The sequence below is a fragment of the Chionomys nivalis genome, chromosome 9 (genome assembly GCF_950005125.1).
Source record: "Chionomys nivalis chromosome 9, mChiNiv1.1, whole genome shotgun sequence".
Lineage (NCBI taxonomy): Eukaryota > Metazoa > Chordata > Mammalia > Rodentia > Cricetidae > Chionomys > Chionomys nivalis.
The window spans coordinates 52,329,302-52,352,991 of NC_080094.1; the positions used below are offsets into that span (position 1 = coordinate 52,329,302).

General features: G+C 45.3%; 1 protein-coding gene across 1 annotated transcript in view; it reads right to left on the minus strand.

Moving 5' to 3' along the window:
• Positions 1-23,607, minus strand: part of Sord (sorbitol dehydrogenase) — a 31,398-nt gene extending 7,791 nt beyond the window's left edge. The window contains exons 1-4 of the mRNA XM_057781925.1: positions 23,384-23,607; positions 13,987-14,020; positions 8,700-8,864; positions 4,487-4,646 (exon numbers count right to left, since the gene is read on the minus strand). Of these exons, the coding sequence (XP_057637908.1) occupies positions 4,487-4,646; positions 8,700-8,864; positions 13,987-14,020; positions 23,384-23,449 (425 nt within the window). The 5' untranslated portion in view covers positions 23,450-23,607. The remainder of the gene's footprint in view (positions 1-4,486; positions 4,647-8,699; positions 8,865-13,986; positions 14,021-23,383) is intronic.
• Between the last annotated feature and the right edge of the window lie 83 nt (positions 23,608-23,690).

The window sequence follows — 23,690 nt, forward strand, 5'->3', positions numbered from 1 at the left end:
AGGTACTGACAATGCTATTAACACTACACTACCATAGTACAGAATTACTACTATAATCCTACGACTGGTATTACTCTGTATTTGTCTAAAGCCGCTACAACAGTTAACATTTGCATTGACTTATGTGTACAGCAATGCGCTGAGCACTTTATATACATTTGCTCACAACACTGTTAGAACGGTTCAGCAGTAGTTTTATTACCTCCAATCTATTGAGAAAGAAATTAGGCTGCAAGAGTTAAATGCCTTATCTCAGAAGTTCAAGCTGTGGGCTCAAAGGGGTTGAAGTAGAAGCCAGAAATGCTTGCTTCCAAAAGTCCTGCCATTCTGCCCCAGGAAAGTAATTTTCTTTGGTGAAATCACTTCAGATTTCAGTGAATATGTCACAGTTTCTGCTGATTTTTTTCTTCTGTGCTGGGGACTGAACTCTGTCCCTACACTTAAACGCTGGCCCACACTATGTGTTTTTCTAACATGCCTCCCAAGCTAAGGCATGGCATGGTTGTCATTAACCAATGAAAGCTTGCTTAACAAATGGTTAACATAACCAGCACTCTCACTTTCGGCTTCTTGACTTCTCAGCATGTCTGGTTTCCCTCTAGCAGCCCCTACCGCTTTGCCAGGCGGTGACTTCACTGTGAGCGCCTCTCTGCTATCATCTCCGGTCATCTACTCCAGAACCACATCTGGTGACAGCAGCTGCCAGGCTGCTCCAGGACTGGTTGAGATGGGAACAGGGACTGTTCCAAAAAGCTGAGTTAACAATGTGTCACCTAAGCCACTAGGTTTTTGGTTTTCTCTTCTGAACCCACTGGCATCTCAACCACATTCACAATCCCACTGGTGGCAGTGAGTATTTGAGGGAGGCCTGGCAGACTAGAATGCTTTCTCACTCATTATTCCATCTAACCCTGCCAAGCAGGAAGGGCAGGCTTATTTTCACCTTTATTCCTCTCAGTGACAAGATTGCAAGGCTGATTCCCAGCAAGACGCAAGCCAAGGAGCCCTGATTGCCCTCATGTGCCCCACATCAGGTGCCTCTTGGCACAAGTAGCTCTGGTGCTACTTTATTTCTGCTGGTTCCTTGCTATCCAATGTTTACTCAGTTCCCAGCAACACGTACAAATGTGGAAACCTGTAAGTTCCCCAGAGAAATCAATGTGGCAGCTAGACGTGTGTTGAGCCCACCAGCCTTTTGCCATTGTTCTAGTTCCTTACAGAATAAACGCAAGGACTCTGCTTCTCTCACACCATGCCCCACAGTCTGAGTCATACTCTGCTCACCCTATGGGAACATTTTGTCTAAGAGGAAAAATGAAACAAGGAAGATTTCTAAACTGCCAAGAAGCAACCCCTTTGCACACACACCCTCTCAGATACAACACCCTGCTCCTCACATTCTCCTACAGAGCTAGGAATGGTTCTACAGCTGAGTGCTCCTCTCTCCTATCCTTGCCTTTCTGTAGAATAAGAACAGTAAAAAGAAAAGAGGGTGGAGTGAGACGGGAGTACCTGTCAGCCAGGTGCTGCCTCCTCACACCTGCAGCAGGCTGAGAGCAAGGCTCAGACATGCAGACAGAAGACCAGGAGTCTAAGAGCAGTCCTTCTACCACTGTCCAAGGGAAAGGGATCAGGGCACTAGGGCTTTTGTTTACCTGGGCCTTTTGTAATTTAAAAACACCAGGGAACAGGCAACTTGGTGGTTTTTACAACAGGGTTCAGGGAACAGATAAAAGGGTAAAGGATGCCTTTAATCCCAGCACTCGGGAGGCAGAGGCAGGTGGATCTCTGTGAGTTCGAGACCAGCCTGGTCTACAAGAGCTAGTTCCAGGACAGGCTCCAAAACCACAGAGAAACCCTGTCTCGAAAAACCAAAAAAAAAAAAAAAGAAAAGAAAAGAAAAAAAGGGTAAAGGATGAAGTTGGGCAGCGCTGGCGCACACCTTTAGTCCCAGCACTTGGGAGGTAGAGACAGGCAGATTGCTGTGAGTTCGAGGCCAGCCTGGTCTACAAGAGCTAGTTCCAGGACAGGGTCCAAAGCTACAGAGAAACCCTGTCTCAAAAAACAAAACAAAAAAAAAAAAAAAAAAAAAAAGAAAAAAAAAAGATAAAGAATGGTCAAGAATCCAAGGAAGAAGCTAAACACCAGAAGACATGGGGTAGGAAATACAGATGCTGTGGTAGCATAGGAATACTCAGAAACAGAATCAAAGAGGGAGGCTAGGGCAGAGCCACAGCGGGAAGAAGCACAAGGAAGCCTTGAAGGAAAGGCAGAAGCTACACGGCCCCTAGGGATTCCTCAGATCTGCCATGATCACCAATAACCAGCATATCACTCGCCACCACGAACCACCCATGCCCATCTCAGTCAAGCCTCCCTCCTCAGGTCTGAACCTGGACCCCCATCCTCAGACCTTAGTGTCATCACTGAGCACCTGTGCCATGTGAAACACTTGATATACTCTTCCCATTGAATTGAAATTGACTGTTCTGATGAGGGAGATACTATCATGATTTCTATTTTACAGGCAAGGATTCTGAGGATTTCAAATCCTAAAGACCTTGGTCAAGGAAAACAAATGGCAGAGACTGCTGTTTTGAGCTTTACCAGTGTTCCTCTGCCTTCATGAAAGGCTGTTTAAGGCTTGACTTGGCATCGGACCCAGAAAAAGATGGCTGATTCAGGACCCCCTTGCTGACACATACAGTCTGTATAGTCTGCTCTCCTCTAGGGCAGTCTTGGGGGGTTGGCCTCAATCATTACCACAAGTGAGACAGGGCAATAGTGCAAGCACAAGCAAGCGCATGCAAACTCACAATGAATGAGCAAAACTGGACAAAACAACCTGTCAGTGGACCAAAAGCACAGTAACGAATGACACGCACTCCTAGCCAATCACAACACACCAGCAGTGACCAAAAAATTCTTGCAGCAGCTTAATTTCCCTAACATTATAAAAAAAAAACACACACACACAAAAACGACCTTTTTACAATAAAGAGCTTCTGTATTGGAATCTCTTGGAGAATGTATTGTTGCCTCCACGTCTTCTCATCCCCACCCCCTGGGAAATGGGGATCATACAACAGGCAACAGCAACATACAAAGTCTCTGCCCTATGCCTCTTCTCTGACTTTGTAGGGAGTACTGGAGCATATCAGCTATAGCCAGCTGGGGGTGCCTGTCTGCAACCTCAACAACTTGGGCAGCAGAAGCACAAGGATTGCTATGAGTTTCTTGCTGGCTTAGACTACATAGTCAATTACAGGCCAGTCTGGACTACATAGTGAGATCTTGTTGAAGAAGAATGAAGAGGAAAAGGAAGATGAGGAGGAGGAGGAGGAAGAGGAGGAGGAGGAAGAAACCAAAACAAAAATTGAAAAAAACAAAACAAAAAAAACATCTCAATTAGATCTGTCAGACCATTCCTGCCCTAGGCACATTTAGCCTTCATCACACAAGGCCCCTCCATCACACAAGCCCCCATACTGACTGAGAGCTGCCAGTATGCTAGATGGAAGGAAAACACTTGGGTTGGTGCACACCAGCAGCCTAAGGCTCCATGGTACAGTATGCGGGACGTATCTCTCAGATGTAGCTTCTCAGCTCAAGACTGTTCCAGGCAAGGGAAGGGCGGTTTGTACCCTGGCTGTGCTCTGTGCCTGAGTTCATTAGCTTTCTTCTGCTTCACTTAAGCCTGGCATAAAACTGGAACAAAGTTACTCATCCGATTGTCATTCATCATGCATGAGGCATGTAAAGCCCTATTCTAAACAAGCACATGTATGGAGTAATAATGACTTTCCGTGCATTGCCTAATTTAGTTTTCTGCTGGTTAACAGAAGCAAGGTCACAAGGAGCGAAAGGACCTAGCATGCTAGGATTCATGCCCCAGGACCACGCTCAGGTTCCTCAGTAAAACCCTGGAAGCTGTTGCTATTGGTGGTGGTTGTTAGTCTCCCACCTCACAAGCTCTGGATACATAGCTCTGGCTGGCCTGCCTCTGCCTCCAGAGTGCTGGGATTAGAGGCACAGGACAACACACCTAGCAGTAACTTTTCTCTCTGTGGCTGCAGTGGAAACTGAAGGGAAGGCTGAGTTATGGCAAGTTCTCTCCAGAATGGCAGCAAGGGGTGAGTGATCTTGGCGATGAGTTTCTATTACTGTTCCAGGAAATGGGAAAAGACACTGGAAGGCCACTGTGAGTCAGACTGAGCCCCAGGCAGGCTACATTCTCTCAGTGCCACCAAGAAGGGAAGGCCTGCCTTTAATGCCTTGTATTTAAAATTAGTGCTGAGCTGGGCATGGTGGTGCACAGAGCGGGCATTCTCTGAGTTTACTTATCCTGATCTACATGTCTTTGAGTTCAAGGCCAGACAGAACTACAAATGAGAGTCTCTCTCTCTCTCTCTCTCTCTCTCTCTCTCTCTCTCTATCTCTATCTCTATCTCTATCTCTCTGGTATAGTGATGTGTTAGGTACTAACTTGTAGCAGAAATCAGCACTGTGCTTGTAGAACCGACAGAGGTTCCCATCGTCTGGGGGTGTGGCACAGAAGAAGATGGATGGGGTCAGATTGTATCGGCCAGTCTTGCAGAATTCATCTGTTTCTCGGGGAACACCAGGCTCGATGGCAACCCGATCACCTGGAGAGGACAAAGACATCTAAGCGCAGAAAAGGAGTCTCACTTGTTCTGGGTCTGGTTCTGCTTTCCAACCTTTGAGAACAAGAGCAGAGGCAGAAACACTGCAAAGGCATGCCGGCTCACTGGCTGACACCACATGTGAGAAGTTCAGATGGTAACTAAGAGTCAGTCGATGTATGCATGGTGCTCAGAGGTCAGAGAAGGTGCTGGATCCCCTAAGGCTGGAACTCCAGACATTTGTGAGCTGTGTATAGGTGGTGGGAATTGACCCTGAGTTCTTTGGAGGAGCAGCCAGTGCTCTGAACTGCTGAGCCACTGCCCCAGCCCCCATCCATCTTTTCTAGTGAACTTGTAAATAGACTAAAAATGTCCAATACTCTTCAGCCTGCCAGTTATTCACTAGAACCTAATAACTGAAAATGTAGGTATGATGAGTCACACAAATCTTGAGTAGTAAATACATTTGACAGACATTTTTTCCTATGTGAGGGAAAACTCCCATCAGGACACAGAAACTTCATCCCTGCGTCCATTTCTAGTCAGCTCCCGCTCCAGCCAAGACTTCTGATGTTTTGAGTCTGTTCACTATAGATCAGCACTGCTCCTTATACACCATTAAAAACAGGGATCACATGGGATGCATTCTTTGCATCTGGCTTTTTCATTAAGTGTTTTTGTAGGTTGATACTTGTTATGTATCAATTCTTTATTCCTTTTTTGTGGTTGAATGGCATTCCACCCTATGAGTATAGCACAGATGGCTAAACTATTCTTGAACTGTTTGTTTCTCATTTTCTAGATCATTTTTATGGATATCTGGACTCTTTATTTAAATTGAGCATACCTTAAGATTAGTAGGTTGTCTGCTTTATATATATTTTGCCACAATGAGGTGGGGGGGCTGGAGAGACAGTTCAGTGTTTTAAAAGCACGGACTGCTCTTCTAGGGGACCCAAGTTTAATTCCCAGCACCCACATGGTGGTTCACAGCCAACTGTACCTCCAGATCCAGGGTATCTGATGCCCTCTTCTGGCTTTCACAGGCACCAGGTGTGACATGGTGCACAGATACACAAATAAACAAAATAGCTATACACATAAATATTTTTAAATTGAAAAAAAATTATAAAAATCTTTATATTCTAAAAACACAAAGGATCCACAGAAACCCAGTGGCTTTCAAGATGGACCTCTCAGCCTGCCCAACCCTTCCTCAGCTCTTCTCACCCTGTATTCCTCCTGCTGCTCACAGAACAATACCCATCATAAAGGATAACATTCTCAACTTGACATTCAAGATGGAGTTTAACATTATCCCATTTAACCTTCTAGATATTACCACATTATACAATTCACATTTGTACAGTCTTTACCATCCCTACAACTCCCCAGTGGAAGACATCTGGCCTGAGAATAGGTGTCTGAGAACCCAGACACATTACTTGGCCTGTGTCATTTTACTTGTCTGACCCTCTTTACTAACTCAAAACAAAACATTCTCAAATCTCAGATGACAGGCAGCTCATTGATTCAAACATTCACTCTTGAGCCAGATCGAACAGGGTGACATTCCAGACAGCTCAGAGACTAGCCAGTGTGTGACCCTGGGCAAGAACAACATTCCACTGTCTGCATCTATTAATAAAGCTAATAATGTGTATCTTGTGGTAATAAATAATTACATGTGCTGGTGTTTAATGACCAGCAAACCAATACATACCAGCTTTCTTATTCCTTTTAAAATTATTCTTGTCATATATCCAGCTCCAAGATAATATTATGAAATGTCTTTAACCACCCTTGCTCACAGTCAGTGTCCTTTCTTTGACCTCTGACTATATACTTTCTCCGGTTGTTGGTGGTGTTGACAGTTCTAACATCTGGTCTCCCTAACTAGATCTATGAATCCAGGACTCACTATTTTTTTCCCATTTCTCAAAGTACCTGACCCAAGTCTGAACCATAGGAGACACTGACTAAGCACTTGCTAGAATTTAGAGAACCTGGTCCCACATGCAGGGACCAGCCATTGGTTGGCTGCTGGAAGATAAGAGCCTTCCACTTTGGGATAAGCCTGTATCACCACGGGCTTTTTCAACTTGCATTAACAACAAATGAAGGCCTTGACTTAAGACTCCTAAATGAGACACATGTTTAACTTCTAAGCTTACTAATCCCTCTCTATGTCTAGTCTCAGAGACTAAGCTGCTTCTCTTGCCAAACCCCAGCCTCCTCCAATTAACCTGCAGTCATCTCCAGACCATGCAATGGTCTCATTACCTATGCCAAGGCAATTCAGACGTAACTCACTGTGTTGGGGGACAATGTAGTCTGCTGCAGCTCAGCACTCTGGAACAATCAAACCCAGGTTTTACTAGTCTGTTGTTTTCCTAGCCATCTAATAAAAAATGAAAGATTATGTTATAAGCCCTAGGGAGAAACTTAACACTGTTGTCATGCTACATGGATGCATTGTCAAGCTACCTTTTCAATAGTTACGCTTATACACCTAGATTAGTGCTGCCCTCAACCTTGACCAGGAAGGCTTCTCCCTGCAGAGACTCATAACTGGTGAAAGTGATGAGAACAAATGACTTGACTGTTCATCTTTATGTAGGACACCTACTTCAACCCCACACACCAAGGCAGGGATCGTTTAGGAAGAGGTAGTTAAGGGAATGTAAGAACCAGAGTATGGGGGAAGAGCTGTGAAATGCCGTCTTCTGGACCTGGCATGGCTGTTTTTACTCATGAACTTACTGTAGCTATGGTTACTTGTGTAAGACCCATACAAGATCAAACCTATAAGACCAGTCAACATTCCAGCAGGCAGTACTAATTGGACGTGTTTGTTTGTTTGTTTGTTTGTTTGTTTTAAGGCAAAGACTCAAGTATGGGCAATCTGGGGACTCCTGGATTCTGGGGCAAAAGTGGGAGGGATACACTGCTTATATGCATGAAACTGTTAGAGAATGAAAAACTCTATTAGAAAAGAAGATTTAGAATGAAAGACAAATTAGTTGACTAGCTTAAAGGTTGGGTGTGAGGCTTAGCCTTGTTAAAGCTAAACTGTACTCTGAGATAAACATTAAGTGACTAGAAGCAGGAATGTCCTTGGCTATACAGCAAGATGGAAGCCAAGTGGGCCAGAAGAGCTTCTATCTGAAAAGAAAATCACGATCCTTCTAAGTCAAAGATTCTCAACCTTCCTAATGCTGTAACTCTTTAATACAGTTCTTCATGTTGTGGTGACCCCAACCATAAAATTATTTTGTTGCTATTTCATAACTGTAATTTTGTGACTGTTATGAATTGTAATGTAAATATCTGATATGCAGGATATTTGATATGCAACTTCCAAAGTGAGCATGACTCACAGTTTGAGACAGGCTGGCCTAGGATGTGGAGCTGGAATAGATCTATCCTGGGCAAGTCAGTTGTGCACTGTGCATTCCAAAATGCAGAGTGCGCATTCTCTCACAATAGCATCAGACTTCCTTTGAATACTCAGTGATTAAAGAGTATTCCTACAGGAAATAGACTCACATCTGGAAATTATACAAGCCAGACATGCTCATGCTGTTAATAATAGTACTATGGAGGCTAGGACAAAAGGATCGCCTTAAGATAGAGGCTAGCCTGGGATATAAAGCATTTTTGGCCAACTTGGATTACAAAGTGAGGTATGGGCCAGCCTGGGCTACAGAGTGAGGCACTATCTCAAAAGTAAATGAGTAATTAATTAAAAGTAAAATAAAAGAGGTTTTTAATTCTTAGTATTCAGAAGCAGTTTGTGGCTTATATGATATGAACATTTTTTCAACCCATTTTTCTGATTTATTTTACATGCCCCATCCCATTTTTAAAGGAGACAGGGGTCTAGACATGACATGTTGATGACCCCTGCATTCTCTACCTCACATTCTGACTAAGAATCTGCTTTCTGTCCCAAGCCTGTGTTCCACCCACTCCAAGGCTCTTGTCCACTGCTGCACCTCTGTGCTTAGCAGAGGGACTGGTCCAGGGAGAGCACACACCGATGTTTCTACTGACCTGGTTTGAGGTGTTTCACCATCTCTCCGACTTTTGTGACTGTTCCAGCAGCTTCATGCCCGAGCACCATTGGCTTCTTCACAACAAAATCTCCAATGCGGCCATGCTGCCAGTAGTGGACATCTGACCCGCAGATCCCCACAGAGTGCATCTTCAGGATCACCTCTAGTTAGAGAACCGAGGAGAGAAAACGTGTGAGGGAAAAGGCGAGCCTTCTCCTCTCAGGAGCTCTAGCAATTTCCCTCTGGACCAGGGAGAGCTGGTTCTCAGCAACAGGCACAAATTGAGATTACAAAGGAAAACAAGCTAAGGAGAAAGCCCAAGCAGAGGAGAGCAGAACAGCTTGACCGAGCAAAGAAACTGAGTGTGATGGGTAAGTTTACACATTTACTTGCCTAGGCCAATGGACCCAGCTGTTTAGTCAAACACCCATGCAGATGTTGCTCACAGGGTAGGTTGTTGTGAGGGGGTTTTATGATACAATTAGCATTTAAACCAATAGACTGAGTGAACCAGATTATCTTCCATAAAAGTAGGTAGGCCCCATCCAATCAAGTAAAGGCCTTATACACAAAGATGGGATTTTCTTTTTTCTCTTTTTGATTTTTCGAGACAGGGTTTCTCTGTAGCTTTGAATCCTGTCCTAGCTCTTGAAGACCAGGCTGGTCTTGAACTCACAGAAATCCACCTGTCTCTGCCTCCTGAGTGCTGGGATTAAAGGCATGAACCACCACCCAGCCAGATTTTCTGAAGGAGAAACTTTCCTAAGACTCTAACCCAGGAAGCTTTTCCTGAGTCTGCTGCCCTGCCCTAGAGTTTTCCAGGCCATCCAACCACAGGAGCCAGTTGCTTAACATAAAATAAACTGCCCTCTTCTCCCCACCACCTCGTATATCTGCTCATACATACATATCTTATTTGTTCTGTTTGGAGAACCCTGACCAATCCTGCTGTAACAAAATACCATGAGGAGGAAGCACTGTATCAACCATTTAAAAGAACAACTGGTTTGCCCGAGATAACTGTTTCCAAACACTGTGCTGAGCCTACTCTTTGCGTCCTGAAAATCTCCCCACTGGCCATTGCATGATAAACTGCCATGTTAAGTCCCCCCTGTTCCTTGTTTTCTAAAAAGGTTTAGCTTTACTTAACTCTCCTGTAAGTTCACTTCACACTTCCCCTTTGAGGACTGAATCAAGTGAGGTTTGGTAGGACTATTGTTGTCAAGTGTCCAAGTTTAAAATGATGCCTGGAACAAGACAAGGTTGACCACTCTCTCCATATCTACTCAATACAGTTCTTGAGGTCCTAGCTAGAGATCAAGGGGATACAAATCGGAAAAGAAGAAGTCAAACTCTCACTATTTGCTGATGATATGATAGTTTACATAAGTGACCCCAAATATTCTACCAAGGAACTTCTACAACTCACAAACACCTTCAGTAATGTAGCAGGACACAAGATTAACTCAAAAAAAATCAGTAGCCCTCCTTTACATAGATGATAAATGGGCTGAGAAAAAAATCAGAGAAACATTACCTTTCACAACAGCCACAAATAACATAAAATATCTTGGAGTAACTCTAAAAAACAAGTGAAAGACTTGTATGACAAGAACTTTAAATCTTTGAAGAAAGAAATTGAAGAAGAAACCAAAAAGTGGAAAGATCTTCCATGCTCTTGGGTAGGTAGAATTAACATAGTAAAAATGGCAATCTTACCAAAAGCAATCTACAGATTCAATGCAATGCCCAGCAAAATTCTTCAAAAACCTCGAAAGAACAGTACTCAACTCATATGGGAAAGCAAAAAACCCAGGATAGCCAAAAGAGTCCTGTACAATAAAAGAACTTCTGGAGGCATCACAATTCCTGACTTCAAACTCTGCTACAGAGCTACAGTACTGAAAAGAGTTTGGTATTGGCATAAAAACAGACAGGAGGACCAATGGAACTGAATAGAAGACCCAGATATTAATCCACATACCTATCTACGAACACCTGATTTTTGACAAAGAAGCAAAAAATATCAAATGGAAAAAAGAAAGCATATTTAACAAATGGTGCTGGCATAACTGGGTATTGACATGTAGAAAAATGAAAATATATCCATATCTATCTGTAGAGAGCCGTGTGGAGTCACACCTGATGGCTATGTGTAGAGAGCTGCGTGAAGTCGCACCTAATGGTGCTGGCTCCCGCCCTCCGCGATCCCGAAAGCGAGTGCTCTCTGTGATAATCAACTCCTAATATCAACTAGGCCTGACTTATCACGCAATGATTGTCAGCTGCTTGCATATGCGTGGACCTATGGGCAGTGCCCACCTGGCAATCCGGGGTTGGTTGCCCATGCCTACTTAAGGGCTGGGAGGTTTTGCCCGAGGAGAGAGGGAGAGAGTGAGAGTGAGTGAGTGTGATAGAGAGAGAGAGAGAGAGAGAGAGAGAGAGAGAGAGAGAGAGAGAGAGAGAGATAATTGTAAAAAGGTCCTGAATAAACTGCTTAGCAAGAAGAGCTCCCGTGTGTTGTGTGTCCTTCTTACTGGCCGAGGGGGACCGCGACATCTATCACCATGCACAAAACTCAAGTCCAAATGGATCAAAGACCTCAACATAAAGCCAGCCACACTGAACCTGATAGAAAAGAAAGTGAGAAGTACACTAGAATGCATTGGCACAGGAGACCACTTCCTAAATATAACCCCAGTAGCACAGACACTGAGAGAAACAATTAATAAATGGGACCTCCTGAAACTAAAAGCTTCTGTAAAGCAAAGGACACGGTCAACAAGACAAAATGACAGCCTACAGAATGGGAAAAGATCTTCACTAACTCCACATCAGACAGAGGTCCGATCTCTAAAATATACAAAGAACTCAAGAAATTGGACACCAAAAGATCACATAATCCAATAAAAAAACAAAACAAAACAAAAAAAAAAAAACGGAGAACAGACCTAAACAGATAACACTTAACAGAGGAATCTAAAATGGCTGAAAGACACTTAAGGAAATGCTCAACATCTTTAGTCATCAGAGAAATGCAAATCAAAACAACTCTGAGATTCCATCTTACAACTGTAAGAATGGCCAAGATCAAAAACACTGATGACAACTTATACTGTAGAGGTTGTGGGGAAAAGGGAACACTTCTGCATTGCTGATGGGAATGCAACCTGGTACAACCCCTTTGGATGTCAGTGTGGCGATTTCTCGGAAAATTAGCAAACAACCTTCCTCAAGACCCAGTAATACCACTTTTGGGCATATACCCAAAGGATGCTCAATCGTGCCACAAGGACATATGTTCAACTATGTTCATAGCAGCTTCGTTTGTCATAGCCATTACCTGGAACAACCAAAAGGCTCCTCGACCAAACAATGGATAAGGAAAATGTGGTACATTTACACAATGTAGTACGACACAGCAGAAAAAAATAACAACATTTTGAAATTTGCAGGCAAATGGATGGATCTAGAAAACATCATATTGAGTGAGGTAACCCAGACCCAGAAAGACAAATATCATATGTACTCACTCATAAGTGGCTTTTAGATATAAAGCAAAGAAAATCAGCCTAAAAATCACAATCCCAAAAAAACCTAGCCAACAATGAGAACCCTAAGATACACATAAGTGGATCTAATCTAACATAGGAAGTAGGAAAAGACAAGATCTCCTAAGTAAATTGGGAGCATGGGGACCATGGGAGAGGGTTGAGGGGAGGGGAGCAGAGAAAAATGTATAGCTCAATAAAATCAATTAAAAAAAAAAAAAAGGAAAAAAATGATCTCTGGGCCTCTCAGCTCAAGTAGGTACCAAAAGATTCCGGGTTCTGTCTGACGGAGATAACCACATCATGAACACCACCCTGGGAAAAACTCCATCGTCAACAGACAAAGAGGTCTGAAAGTTCTGCTGTGCACTCAGACATCTTAGCTACTGTCCTTGCCACAAACCATAGCAAAACCCCTAGGTGTGGCTCTGAAGGGCTGTCTTTGCCCTTGTCTTTGGTTGAGCAGTTAGGAATGGCAGGCTGAATTCTGAGATCAAAGATAGAAAATTACTGAAATCAGAAAAACTCTCTCTGAGCTTTCCCTATAGAAGTCCACTGTTTGCAGCAAGAATTGAGATCTAACTTATTGGAACACTAGCTTTCCGACAAACTTTCTCTTCCAATTCAACTAAAGCAAAAGACAAAAGAATGACAGTAGGCTGGGTGGGAGAGGGCCCTTCACAGTCCAAGCAAGTCCTTACTTGGCCACCCCTCAACCAAAGCTATCTTGTCAGGGTACAGTGGGGCACCTCCTCCACTTTTCTGAACATGATATCTTTGTGAAAATGTTTAAGCCTTAAATTTGCATTGCTTGCTAAACACTGATAGAAATGGTCAATTTAAATATATCTTATATATAAATATAAGATATTTATATCTTATCATTCTAAGTCAATAATGCAGCTGACCTCTGAGTATCGAAGTTCAGGAGTTACCAAGAAAGCTGGCTTTAACTGATGTTCACCCAGAATCTGTGCTTCTGGGCTAAAGTGAGTCAGGGTAGAGAGGACATCCTAAGTCATCAAGAAGAGCAAAGGGATCTGAGGGACGTAAGATCCTGTCCATTGTCTAGCCTCACCCTGGAATCCTACAGACTATGAACTGGATTCTTGGGTGGAAGAGATATCCACTAGCCAACAGTTGGCATGACCTCCCCAGGTCTAGATACCACCAGGAAACCTGCATGACAGCTCAGTCCAGTGGGCTCACCCACCGAAAGGCCGAAAAGTGGAGCAAAGGTGTTCAGAGCCCTGCCCCTACAAGCTCAGTCACTTTCTGTACTTGGTTGATTAAAGGAAGGGACAGGCCTCCTGCAGCCCCTCCCACCCCTGCTGGACAGGCAGATAGTTCTGGGCTGGTCCTCTTGGGTGTGCTAACACAGTGCTCCTTTGCTAACTACAAGATTTAGCTCTGTAGATTTCTAGAACCAGAATATGATTTGGCATCTAATCTGGTGGACAGGATACTTGGCTGTTAGGTAGAAAGGGTTGGTTCTGCCTTTGGTCCACATGCTTCACATTAAAAATCTAGTGCAGCTCAGCAGTCTGGTATCTTAGTTTTTCTCTTCTATCACTGATTCTTATATTTCATATAGTAGCCAAGATAAACCATTGTGGCCAATGGAAAAAGAAGTAAACATGCTGACCAGTAGGAAAGGAGGGCAGAGGTCAATGCACATGCCTCCAAGGCCAGTATCAGCGAGTACCATGTCAGATCAGCTTCCCATGGACATACCATTTGGGCCTGGCTCAGGGATTGGGTAGTTCTCCTGGAATAAATAAAACAGAGAAGTTGTTTAATATACATAATAACTTACCCCCATAAACATTTTTCTGCTTTTAAAATATTAGCCTGGAGTTTCATTTAATTTTTCCTTAGAACACAAGTTCAAACAATACTCTACTATCTGTGAGCACTAAAGAGGCATGGCAGATGGCAGGCTTCACCATGCTGCTCAAAACAGAGCCATTGACTCAAATAATGGCGTGTACAATATATCCCAAATGCAATAGAAAGTCACATCTGTAACTAGTGACATGCCACAGAATGAAACAAAGTTCTCAAGCTAGGTTCCCTTCCTGGAAAACTAGCCTGATTCTAGATCAGAATGTCAAATCCTGAAGGAAGCTACTCTAGGCACTCACTACACCACCCGCTTTGGTGCTACTTGCCCAGGACTAAGAAAAACGTGTGCTAGCTGTGCCCCCATGCAGAAAGGTGTCTGAACTGCTGTGGCCTCCAGATTTGCCTTCCACATTGGATCTTTTCATCCTGGAAATCATGGTCTCAGACACAGATGTTTGGTCTGCCACTCCTACTGGGAAAGAGGGAGGGTGTAAGCAGGTGCTTGCAAGGCTGAATCTCTCTAAGCAGGTGGGAGGCTGTCTACGATACCACTCCTTTCTCTTATTTCAGTACAGGAGGATAGGATGCCCAGTCCTCTTCTAAAACTTCCCATTTGGAGTTTTAGGAGCCCAAGGGAAACAAGGGCTCTGCATTTTAGTGCAAAAAGCAACCCGAGGTATCCTGGTATTTATAACTAGTATTAGAATAGAATTTGAGGGGCTGGAGAGATTGGTCAGAAATTAAGAGCAGGGGCTGCTCTTCTAGACCCTAGAATTCCCAGCATTCACATGGCAGTTGACAACTGTCAATAACTCCAGTTCCAAGGGATCAAACACACACACAGGCAAAACGCCAATGCATATAAAACAAAAATAAAAAGGAATCACAAAAAATAGAACTTTTCTCCATGGTTAACTGCAAGGGTGAAGTCAGGGTTGACAAGAAGGAAGGACACTGAGCGGCCAGACCCAAGTGTTCAATTTATAAATTTTTTGTGAGCAGACAATAAGCAAGGGAGGAAGCAAATGAAACTTTTACAGTGCCTGCTGTGGATGAGATCATTCTTTCAGCTTTGTCTTACCAAGCCCAGAGTTGACAGACAACATAACTTGGTCAAGATCCTATCACCATGCAGTGGTTAACCAGGGCTCAGCCCAGGCATATCCAACACCTATACCAGTTTCTATTGTACCTACTGGGTCCCAAGGTCGAGTGATCTTTCTTCTTTAGGCAACGGAAAGAGTTGTCAATCAAAAAAAAAAAAAAAAAAAAAGGAAGGAAGGAGGCAAGACCTTTCAACCTCCAAAAGCTTCCTGAGCTGTCTTTTATGAATTTTATGAAACAACGTCTTTCTATGTTCCCAGGCACTGGAATCCATTATGTACCCCAGGCTAGACTCAAACTCATGATTCTCCTGTCCTAGTGTCCTGCCAGGATTTAGGCTTGTGCCCCCAGGCCTAGCTCAAGTCCCTTGCTTTAGGCAGACTCACAGCACCAATCCACCTAGAACTAAATGCTGCTCAACACTACCTATGTTCCTATTTCTTCAGCACCAGGTACAGCCCAGCCACAAACCCCGGAGGTAGCTTTCCCCAAAGAGTGTTTCCACGGAAGCTCTAACTTCTTTCTTTCTTTCTTCCTTCCTTTCTTTTTTTTTTTTTTTTTTTTTTTTTTTTTTGGTTTTTTGAGACAGGGTTTCTCTGTAGCTTTGGTACCTGTCCTGGAACTAGCTCTTGTAGACCAGGCTGGCCTCAAACTCACAACAGAGATCTGCCTGCCTCTGCCTCCCGAGTGCTGGGATTAAAGGTGTGCGCCACCACCACCCAGCCAGCTCTAACTGCTTTCATTCACTTCAGAGCAGCAGGCTCTCCTGTGGAGAAAATTCAGTGCTAACTGAGCTCCTCCAGAGAGAGAAATTTCAATCCGCGTGCTGACGCTGATCCTCAGGCACACAGCTACACTGTCCACCAGGTACCTGTGCTAAGTGCTGTACAGGTGTCACGGGATAGCCCAGGTGCTGTACAGCCTGAAGCCATCCCCATGGGTTGAGGATGAAGACTTGGGGTAGTTAGTTAGCAACCTGCCAGGGGCTGCAGAGGCTAAGGGTAGGTGACCACTATGTGAGCCCGGGAGTGAGGCACCAACTGGCTGACACACAAAGAGCCTCGTGTGAGGGGGAAATGGTTAAAGTACTTAAGGAACGTTTGGCTTTTCTGGGGGAGAGTGGTTGGTTTTCTAATGTTATTTTTTTTCTTCTCAGTAATTTTGAGTGGGGAAAAGTCTATAATTACCTCCTTAGGATGGATAGGTGTCACCAAAATCTCTCTCAAAGGAGTCACCAGTCTCATGTTTGAAATGAACTAACATCCTACACTGTTGAGTAAATTTGTGTTTCTTATCGTTACATCCAGTGAAAATTTAAACTTTAATTTCAGTGGAATTTAATGATTACTGATTTTGTTTCTAACTTGGAAAATCCCCCGACACGGATACCCAATTCCACATTCTTCCTATCTTTGCTTCTAGCTACGGTAAGCCTGAACACCGGACCTGGGTGGGGAAATGGGAGATGGAAGCTCAGAGGAACAGCTGGTACACCATGTAAGCCATGAGCCACTAGAGATTTACTGCTGTAACCACTACTAAATCTTACCCCTGCCGGGCAGTGGTAGCACACACCTTTAATCCCAGCACTTGGGAGGCAGAGGCAGGCGGATCTCTGTGAGTTGGAGGCCAGCCTGGTCTACAAGAGCCAGTTCCAGGACAGGCTCTAAAACTACAATGAAATCCTGTCTCAAAAAAACCAAAAACCAAACCAAACCAAACCAAAAAAACCTTACCCCTCCCTATTCCACATGCAAAGATGCAGTGACTGTTCAGGACACTAGAGGGTGCTGTGCTGGTAGTCTGTTTACTGTCTGGCTGCAGAAGAGACCTATTCTTCACACCACCCCTCTCCTCTCTCAGGTTAGGTCCCTAAGGGTGACCCTTACATTCAGTTTCTCCTTCCAAATGCTGGAATATACCTGAGCGCCACCACACCATATTCCTGTGGTGCTGAGGAAGGAACCCGAGGCTTTGTGCATACAAGACAAGCAGTCTACCAACTGAACTAAAGCCCTAAAGAGCCCCCTCCTCTTGATGACTTCATCCACCCATCCTTTCAACTCAGGCTCAGCACCCGCCTCCCCCTCTCCACAGGGGATATGCCACTGAACACAAGATTATATTAAGATCAACCATTGGGAGCCGGAGAGATAGATGGCTCAACAGTTGAAAGTGCTTGTTGAAATATGCAGAGGACCAGAGTTCGAGTCCTAGCACCCGTGATAGGCTGTTTATAAATACCTGTAACTCCTTTTGAGGAAGCTGAGGCAGAAGGGTCTAGAACTTCAAGATTGCCTAAACTAGGCATAACAAGACTTTGTCTCAAAATAAATAAATAAGCCTTAAGTTTGTAAATATTATGCCAAGTATCACTGCTACCACAGCGTGGCCACTGAACACTAAAAAGGTGGTGTGTGACCAGCTGTAACCGTGTTACTTAATCTCCTTTTCCATCTTAGATTTCCCTGGTACTAAACTTTTCTTCATCTACTTCTCTCTCAAGATTTTTGAGGGCTATAGCTCAGGTGTTGAGACACACACACACGCTTAGTTCCTCTGAGATCCTAGACTTCCACTTTATTCCCAGTGACTACTTTCTCATTTCAGACATCCAAGGTTTCCTAAGTAGAATATCTCGTCAATGAGTCACAAAGGTGCAGAGAGGAGCTTTGAAGCCTTCTTTAGTTCTGCTGGCATGCTGGAACTTTTCCCATCAGAAACATCTATCTAAATCACACAGACAGCTAACCTTCTCTCTGCAGGACACTTACAGTAGCCCCGAGTCCCCAGGAAGATGTCCCTGGTAGATAGGGGCCATCTCAGCTGTCTCCGGCATTCCAAATAGTGTGTTTGTGTGTGTGTGATATGTCTTGAATGTCATCAGCTCCCTTTCCATTGGTATATCTGAATTCATACCCTCTACCCATTCTGCCTAGGTCAGTGGTTCTCATCCTTCCTAATACTGCAACCCTTTAACATGTTCCTCATGTTGTGGTGACCCTCGACCATTGTTACTTCATAACTGTAATTTTGCTACTGTTATGAATTGTAATGAAAATATCTGACATGCAGGGCATCTGATGTGTGATCCTTGTGAAAGGGTTTGTAACTTCAAAGGGGTCACGATCTACACATTGAGGACCATTGGCCTAAGGGGTCACGATCCACACATTGAGGACCATTGGCCTAAGGGGTCACGATCCACACATTGAGGACCATTGGCCTAAGGGGTCACGATCCACACATTGAGGACCATTGGCCTAAGGGGTCACGATCCACACATTGAGGACCATTGGCCTAAGGGGTCACGATCTACACATTGAGGACCATTGGCCTATGCGGTAGGAAGGGCTTCAAGCCAAGGAGAAATCAGGGAGGGTAAGTTTTCCCGCCTCCAGCCAGCCTTGGGAAGAAGTCAGACTCTGGAGTAGCCTGCCCGTGTGCAAAGTTGGCTCTTCTCAACCCGCTGTGTACCCAGGGTGCATTACACAACCTCTTGATTCTCCCCTTCTGTATCATGAGGATAGTCATCAAAGGGAGAGCCGCCCCACAGCAAATATGTTTGCTCTTATTTCAAAAGAAACAACCCCAAGTTCTGTCCCCTAACAGTTGAACCAGTTCTGGACAGCCTTGTCCTTTGGGAAAGGGCAAAGTACTCCAAACTATTGTAGGGAAATATCGGACTCCATTCTTTTCATGGCAACTTTTAGAGAAATTTGCCCTTTAAAAGGCCGGGATTTAGAAGAGCTAAAGAAGGACTCTAGCCCTGATTTAGGTCTGATCCTTGTTATGTGGAGATGAAGCCACCTCCATGCCTTAAAGGGAGGTAGAGGTGGCCTGGGCTCAGATTCTGAGCAGATGTCTTTGCCACTTGCTCCCACATGCAGACTTCGTGTGACCCTGAGGGCTGTGCTGAACATGTAAGGTGAACAAGACACTATCGTCACTTCTCCTGCTTTGTTTCCCCTATCCCCATGTATTTGTCCTGTGTCCTATGAGTGGGAGGAAAAGTTGAAGGTTTTCCAATTGGACGAGAGGCTTTTGTGAGGCGGTCAAAATAAAGGGTTGGAAGCGCTCCCATAGTCCACTGAGCTGGTCCTCTGCCCAGCCTCTGTCCTGCTGATAACAATCTTTCTGAAACACAAGCCTGCTTAGGCTCCCCATTAGCCCTGAAAAGTCCCCTACCCTCATGCCACGCCTCCACCTCACCTCCAGCCACACCCAACACATCCTCACAGGGGCCATTTCTCCTTCTCCTTCCTCATGATCCCACATGAGATGGGAAGGGGGAAGCATCCTAATTCCTGTGGGACCCTTAGGTGACTTGTGTTTGGATGTGCTGTTAATTGATGCATCTGGGTGTTGCAAAAACTCACAATCTACCCACTTGCCCCCAACACCAAACAAAACTCTAGTGCAGAGAAGTCAGCTGTCTCCTATTCCAATTTCATGAATCATAAAGAAAAGCAAGATCGGGGCTGGAAAGATGGCTCAGAGGTTAAGACACTGCCTGCTCTTCCAGAGGTCCTGAGTTCAATTCCCAACAACCACATGGTGGCTCACAACCATCTGTAATGAGGTCTGGTGCCCTCTTCTGGCCTGCAGGCATACATGCAGACAGAACATTGTATACATAATAAATAAATCCATTAAGAAAAGCAAGATCTAGATTCTACAGGATAGGCCAAAGGGACAGAAAGTAGCTGAACCATGGCAGCTGAATACAGAATTCTGCCTGGCCCACATTCTAAGAATTTTGCCAAAATTGCCCATACATTTGCCAGTTTTAGCCTTTAGTCATCTCTTCATGCTAAGATGGTTTAAAGGCTTTGGCCTCCTGCCTAACCCCACAGCTAGCACATACCAGGGACGACGCCTGGGACTCTATGCTGGCCCTTGTGTAAGCGCAGCACCACTGGAGCACACACAATCCAAATGAATACTAAAACCTTCCCCCTCCTCTGCACTAAGAATTTAACCTAGACTCTACCACTGGCCTTGGACTTACTTTGGATCTCACTCAGGCCTTGAACTTTCAGTCAGTCTTCCTGCCTCAGTCTCCTGAGTAGCTGGGATTACAGGCCTGGTGCCCCTCTTCAAGACAATTATAGCAGGAAGGGAAAAAAAAAAAAAAAAACATTGTTAAGCCACACAACTAACAGTGGAGCTGGGACTAACCCCTCCTCCAGCCCCCTGGCTTTGAGTTTACTATTTCTTTTTCAAGAAGACCCCCGTGAATTGACACTGCTTGCTGACGCCTGGGGTGGCTTTCTTGTACATCAACTGACTCGATTCTTTCTTCTTCTTGCTTCCTAAAGTCCCAACTTTCTCATTTAAAATAGAGAAATAATGAAGTCAGGCATTGGTGGTGCACACCTTTGATCCCAGCACTTAGGAGGCACAGGCAGGCAGATCTCTAAGTTTGAGGCCAGCCTGGTCTACAAAGTGAGCTCCAGGACAGCTGGGAACACAAAGAGAAACCCTGTCTCCAAAAACAAAAAATATAGAATAAAAATAATAAAGATAGAGCAATCTGGTTTTTCCCCTCATTATGAAGGAAAGCTACCAGTCTGTCCTAAGATATATGTATGCATATGCACACCCAGCACTGCCCTACTGTGTACACACCACTGCCCTACTGTGTACACACCTACTAGTCTGTTCTAATAAGTGTGTGTGTGTGTGCGTGCACAACACACACCACATTCCCTCTCTCACTCTATCACCCCAATTACAAATGTTCCCTCCTTGCTGTGTTGACTCTAAGCATGAGAAGACTTTGGTTACTGAAGTAAAGAAGAAAAGGAAGCCGTCTTCTAGTTAAGCAGAGGCGAGACTGGGTGTTAGGTTTCCTTCCTGCTTCTCTCAGCAGTGGCTCGGGTCCTGTTTGTCCAGAGCCACGCCCTGGACCTTGGCCAGTTTCTGGCCTTACAGGTGGTAGCCGTGAAGGCAACACTGGGAAAGCCTGAGCTCTCCTCTGCTCGGATTCCTGCCTTAGATTTTGGAATGGGTGTTTCTCTAAACAACTCCTTTCATGTGAGCTCCTGATGCAAGGATTTTTATCGGTAGACCCTGCCTCTAGTCTACCCAAATGGAAACTAGGTCTCAGTTGACCACCCAACCCCAATGGAAAGACCTGAAATCTGTGTGGTGTCTGTGTGGAACAAAGTCATGTCTTCCCCCTTCCCATCCTATAATCCATAGCCAAACTGGATGGCTTTCAAAAGCCACTGCCGCTTAATCTGCTATGCTCAGACATCTTGGGTTTCAATGTGGCTCCCCTACTAGAGAACAGGTCTCTCAAAGCTTCCTTAGGGCTGTTCCTCCCTGATTCTAAGGTTCGGTGCTGGTACCACCACCCAAACTTTTATTCCTGAACCAGTCTGCTCTAAGGAAATGGAGGTAGCTGGGAGAGGATCATGTCTGGGAAGAAGAAGAAAGAGCACAGGAGGCCTGTGCTGGACTACAGGGGCCCCAGCAACAGCATACTCCCCACTAGGAGCTCTTATGACCTTCTTACTTCTTACAGGCAAGCGGAGACATCCGCAATATCCCTTAAGGAGCAATTCAGGGCAGAACAGTCCTTTGTACAGGACAGTGCTTTAACGATTTCTCTCATCTGTCTCCCTCTTTTTTTGTTTGTTTTTTGGGGTTTTTTTTTTGTTTGTTTTGTTTTGTTTTTCGAGACAGGGTTTCTCTGTGGTTTTGGAGCCTGTCCTGGAACTAGCTCTTGTAGACCAGGCTGGTCTCGAACTCACAGAGATCCGCCTGCCTCTGCCTCCCAAGTACTGGGATTAAAGGCGTGCGCCACCACCTCCCGGCTATCTGTCTCCCTCTTTTGGGATGTTCGGGGGCAGGGACTGTGTTCTCTCTGGGCCCTCAGACCAGTGCCTAGCTCCATAGCAGGCATATTCTCACTTAATAAACAATAGTGACACGGAGGAGTATGTTCAGAATCACTCTGTAAGCTATGTAGAGACACATCACTTTTCTATCCCACACCTGCCATTGACTGTAATAATCATAGTGTCTTTTGAATTCAGGAGGTTGGGTGGATGTTCTAAAGTGATTGGGAACCACACACGAAAGGGAGTTTGAATCTGAGTTCTTGTCTTGGGTCCGTTAACCAACCAAGACTACCATCTTGGGGGATGGCACTTTTCCCATCAACTCAAGTGGAGTGTCACCTTCAGGCAAGGGTTCTTGGTTTGGAATCCACCGAACGATAGGCCTACAGGTAGAGGAGTTAAGGAATTCCTTGAACATCCGAAAATGCTTCCAAACTCAAGTCTGTTTGCACTCTTTAGAAACCACCGAGGACAGATTTTTAAACAGACAAGAACTGTTCATCCGAATGAGTCTCTCCTGGGACACGTTCTTTGAAGGGGAAAGGACGCAGAGATACAGGGGAGTAGCAGAGATGGCTGGTACCCAAACCAAATACTGCACGCCCCGCTGAGATGGACTTTGTCAAAGGAACTTTGGCATGACCACAGAGATGATTCAGCAAATGTCTGGACTCTGGTGCAGGGGGCAGAAACAAGTTTAAAGCCAGAGACAGGTACACAGAATGTTCTAGGGAAGCGCTACAGATGTGGATCAAGGGAGACAGCGTTAGGCTGTATCCCCAGTTAAAGTGCATTGCCAGCGCTTACTGAATGCTGGGTCCTCTCATGATTAAAAAAACAATTCTGCAAGGGGATATTATCGGGATTAAACAGAATTTCACCGCTTTTAAGTGCCATCTTGCCACCCTTTTCCGCTCTGCACTGCACAGGGAGAAGATCTGAGTAGATTCGAATCCTGCCAGTCTCCCTCTGAAGAGCAATAACAAGAGCGTGAATTTGCAGCTAGCGAAGGAGACCAAGTTCTTGATTTGTTTTCAACGGTCCAGGGCACAGGCCACGTGCCAGGCACGGGGCTAACTTCCGGGAGCACGCGACCAGAAACTCTCCCTAGAGATAAATAACGGCCCGCTAACTGCTACCCCACCCCCACCTCCCGGTAACCAGCAAAGATCTGGGTAAACCGGGGCAGCAAGGGGTGCTTGGTACGGGCCAACAGCCGGCCCTGTGAGTGACAGGAACTTGGGAGTGGTGACTGCCGCTGCAGGCAGAGGGGTGAGGCAGGGCGGGGCGGGTGGCGGCCTGGGTTCCCACCCCCCGCTTTCCCTTTTTACCAGGCGAAGGTCCCCAGGTCCGTGCACCACCAGGGACAGGTTCTCGGCCTTAGCTGGAGCTGCCATGGCGCTTTCTTGCTCGGAGGTGTCGGCTGGACCCGGTGAGGCGCAGGTGCTTCTAGTCGGCCCACCGCCAGGGGTCCGGAGTAAGGGGCAGGGGCGGGCCCTGGACGAGGCGACGCGCGGCCCTGAGGCGGGGCCTGCTCGCGCCTGACAGTCTGGGGGTGGGGTCTTGGAGGGGCGGGGTCTCGGAGAGGCGGGGCTTCGCGCAGACCCGGCAGCCCCAGGCAAGGAAAGGGGCCTTCGG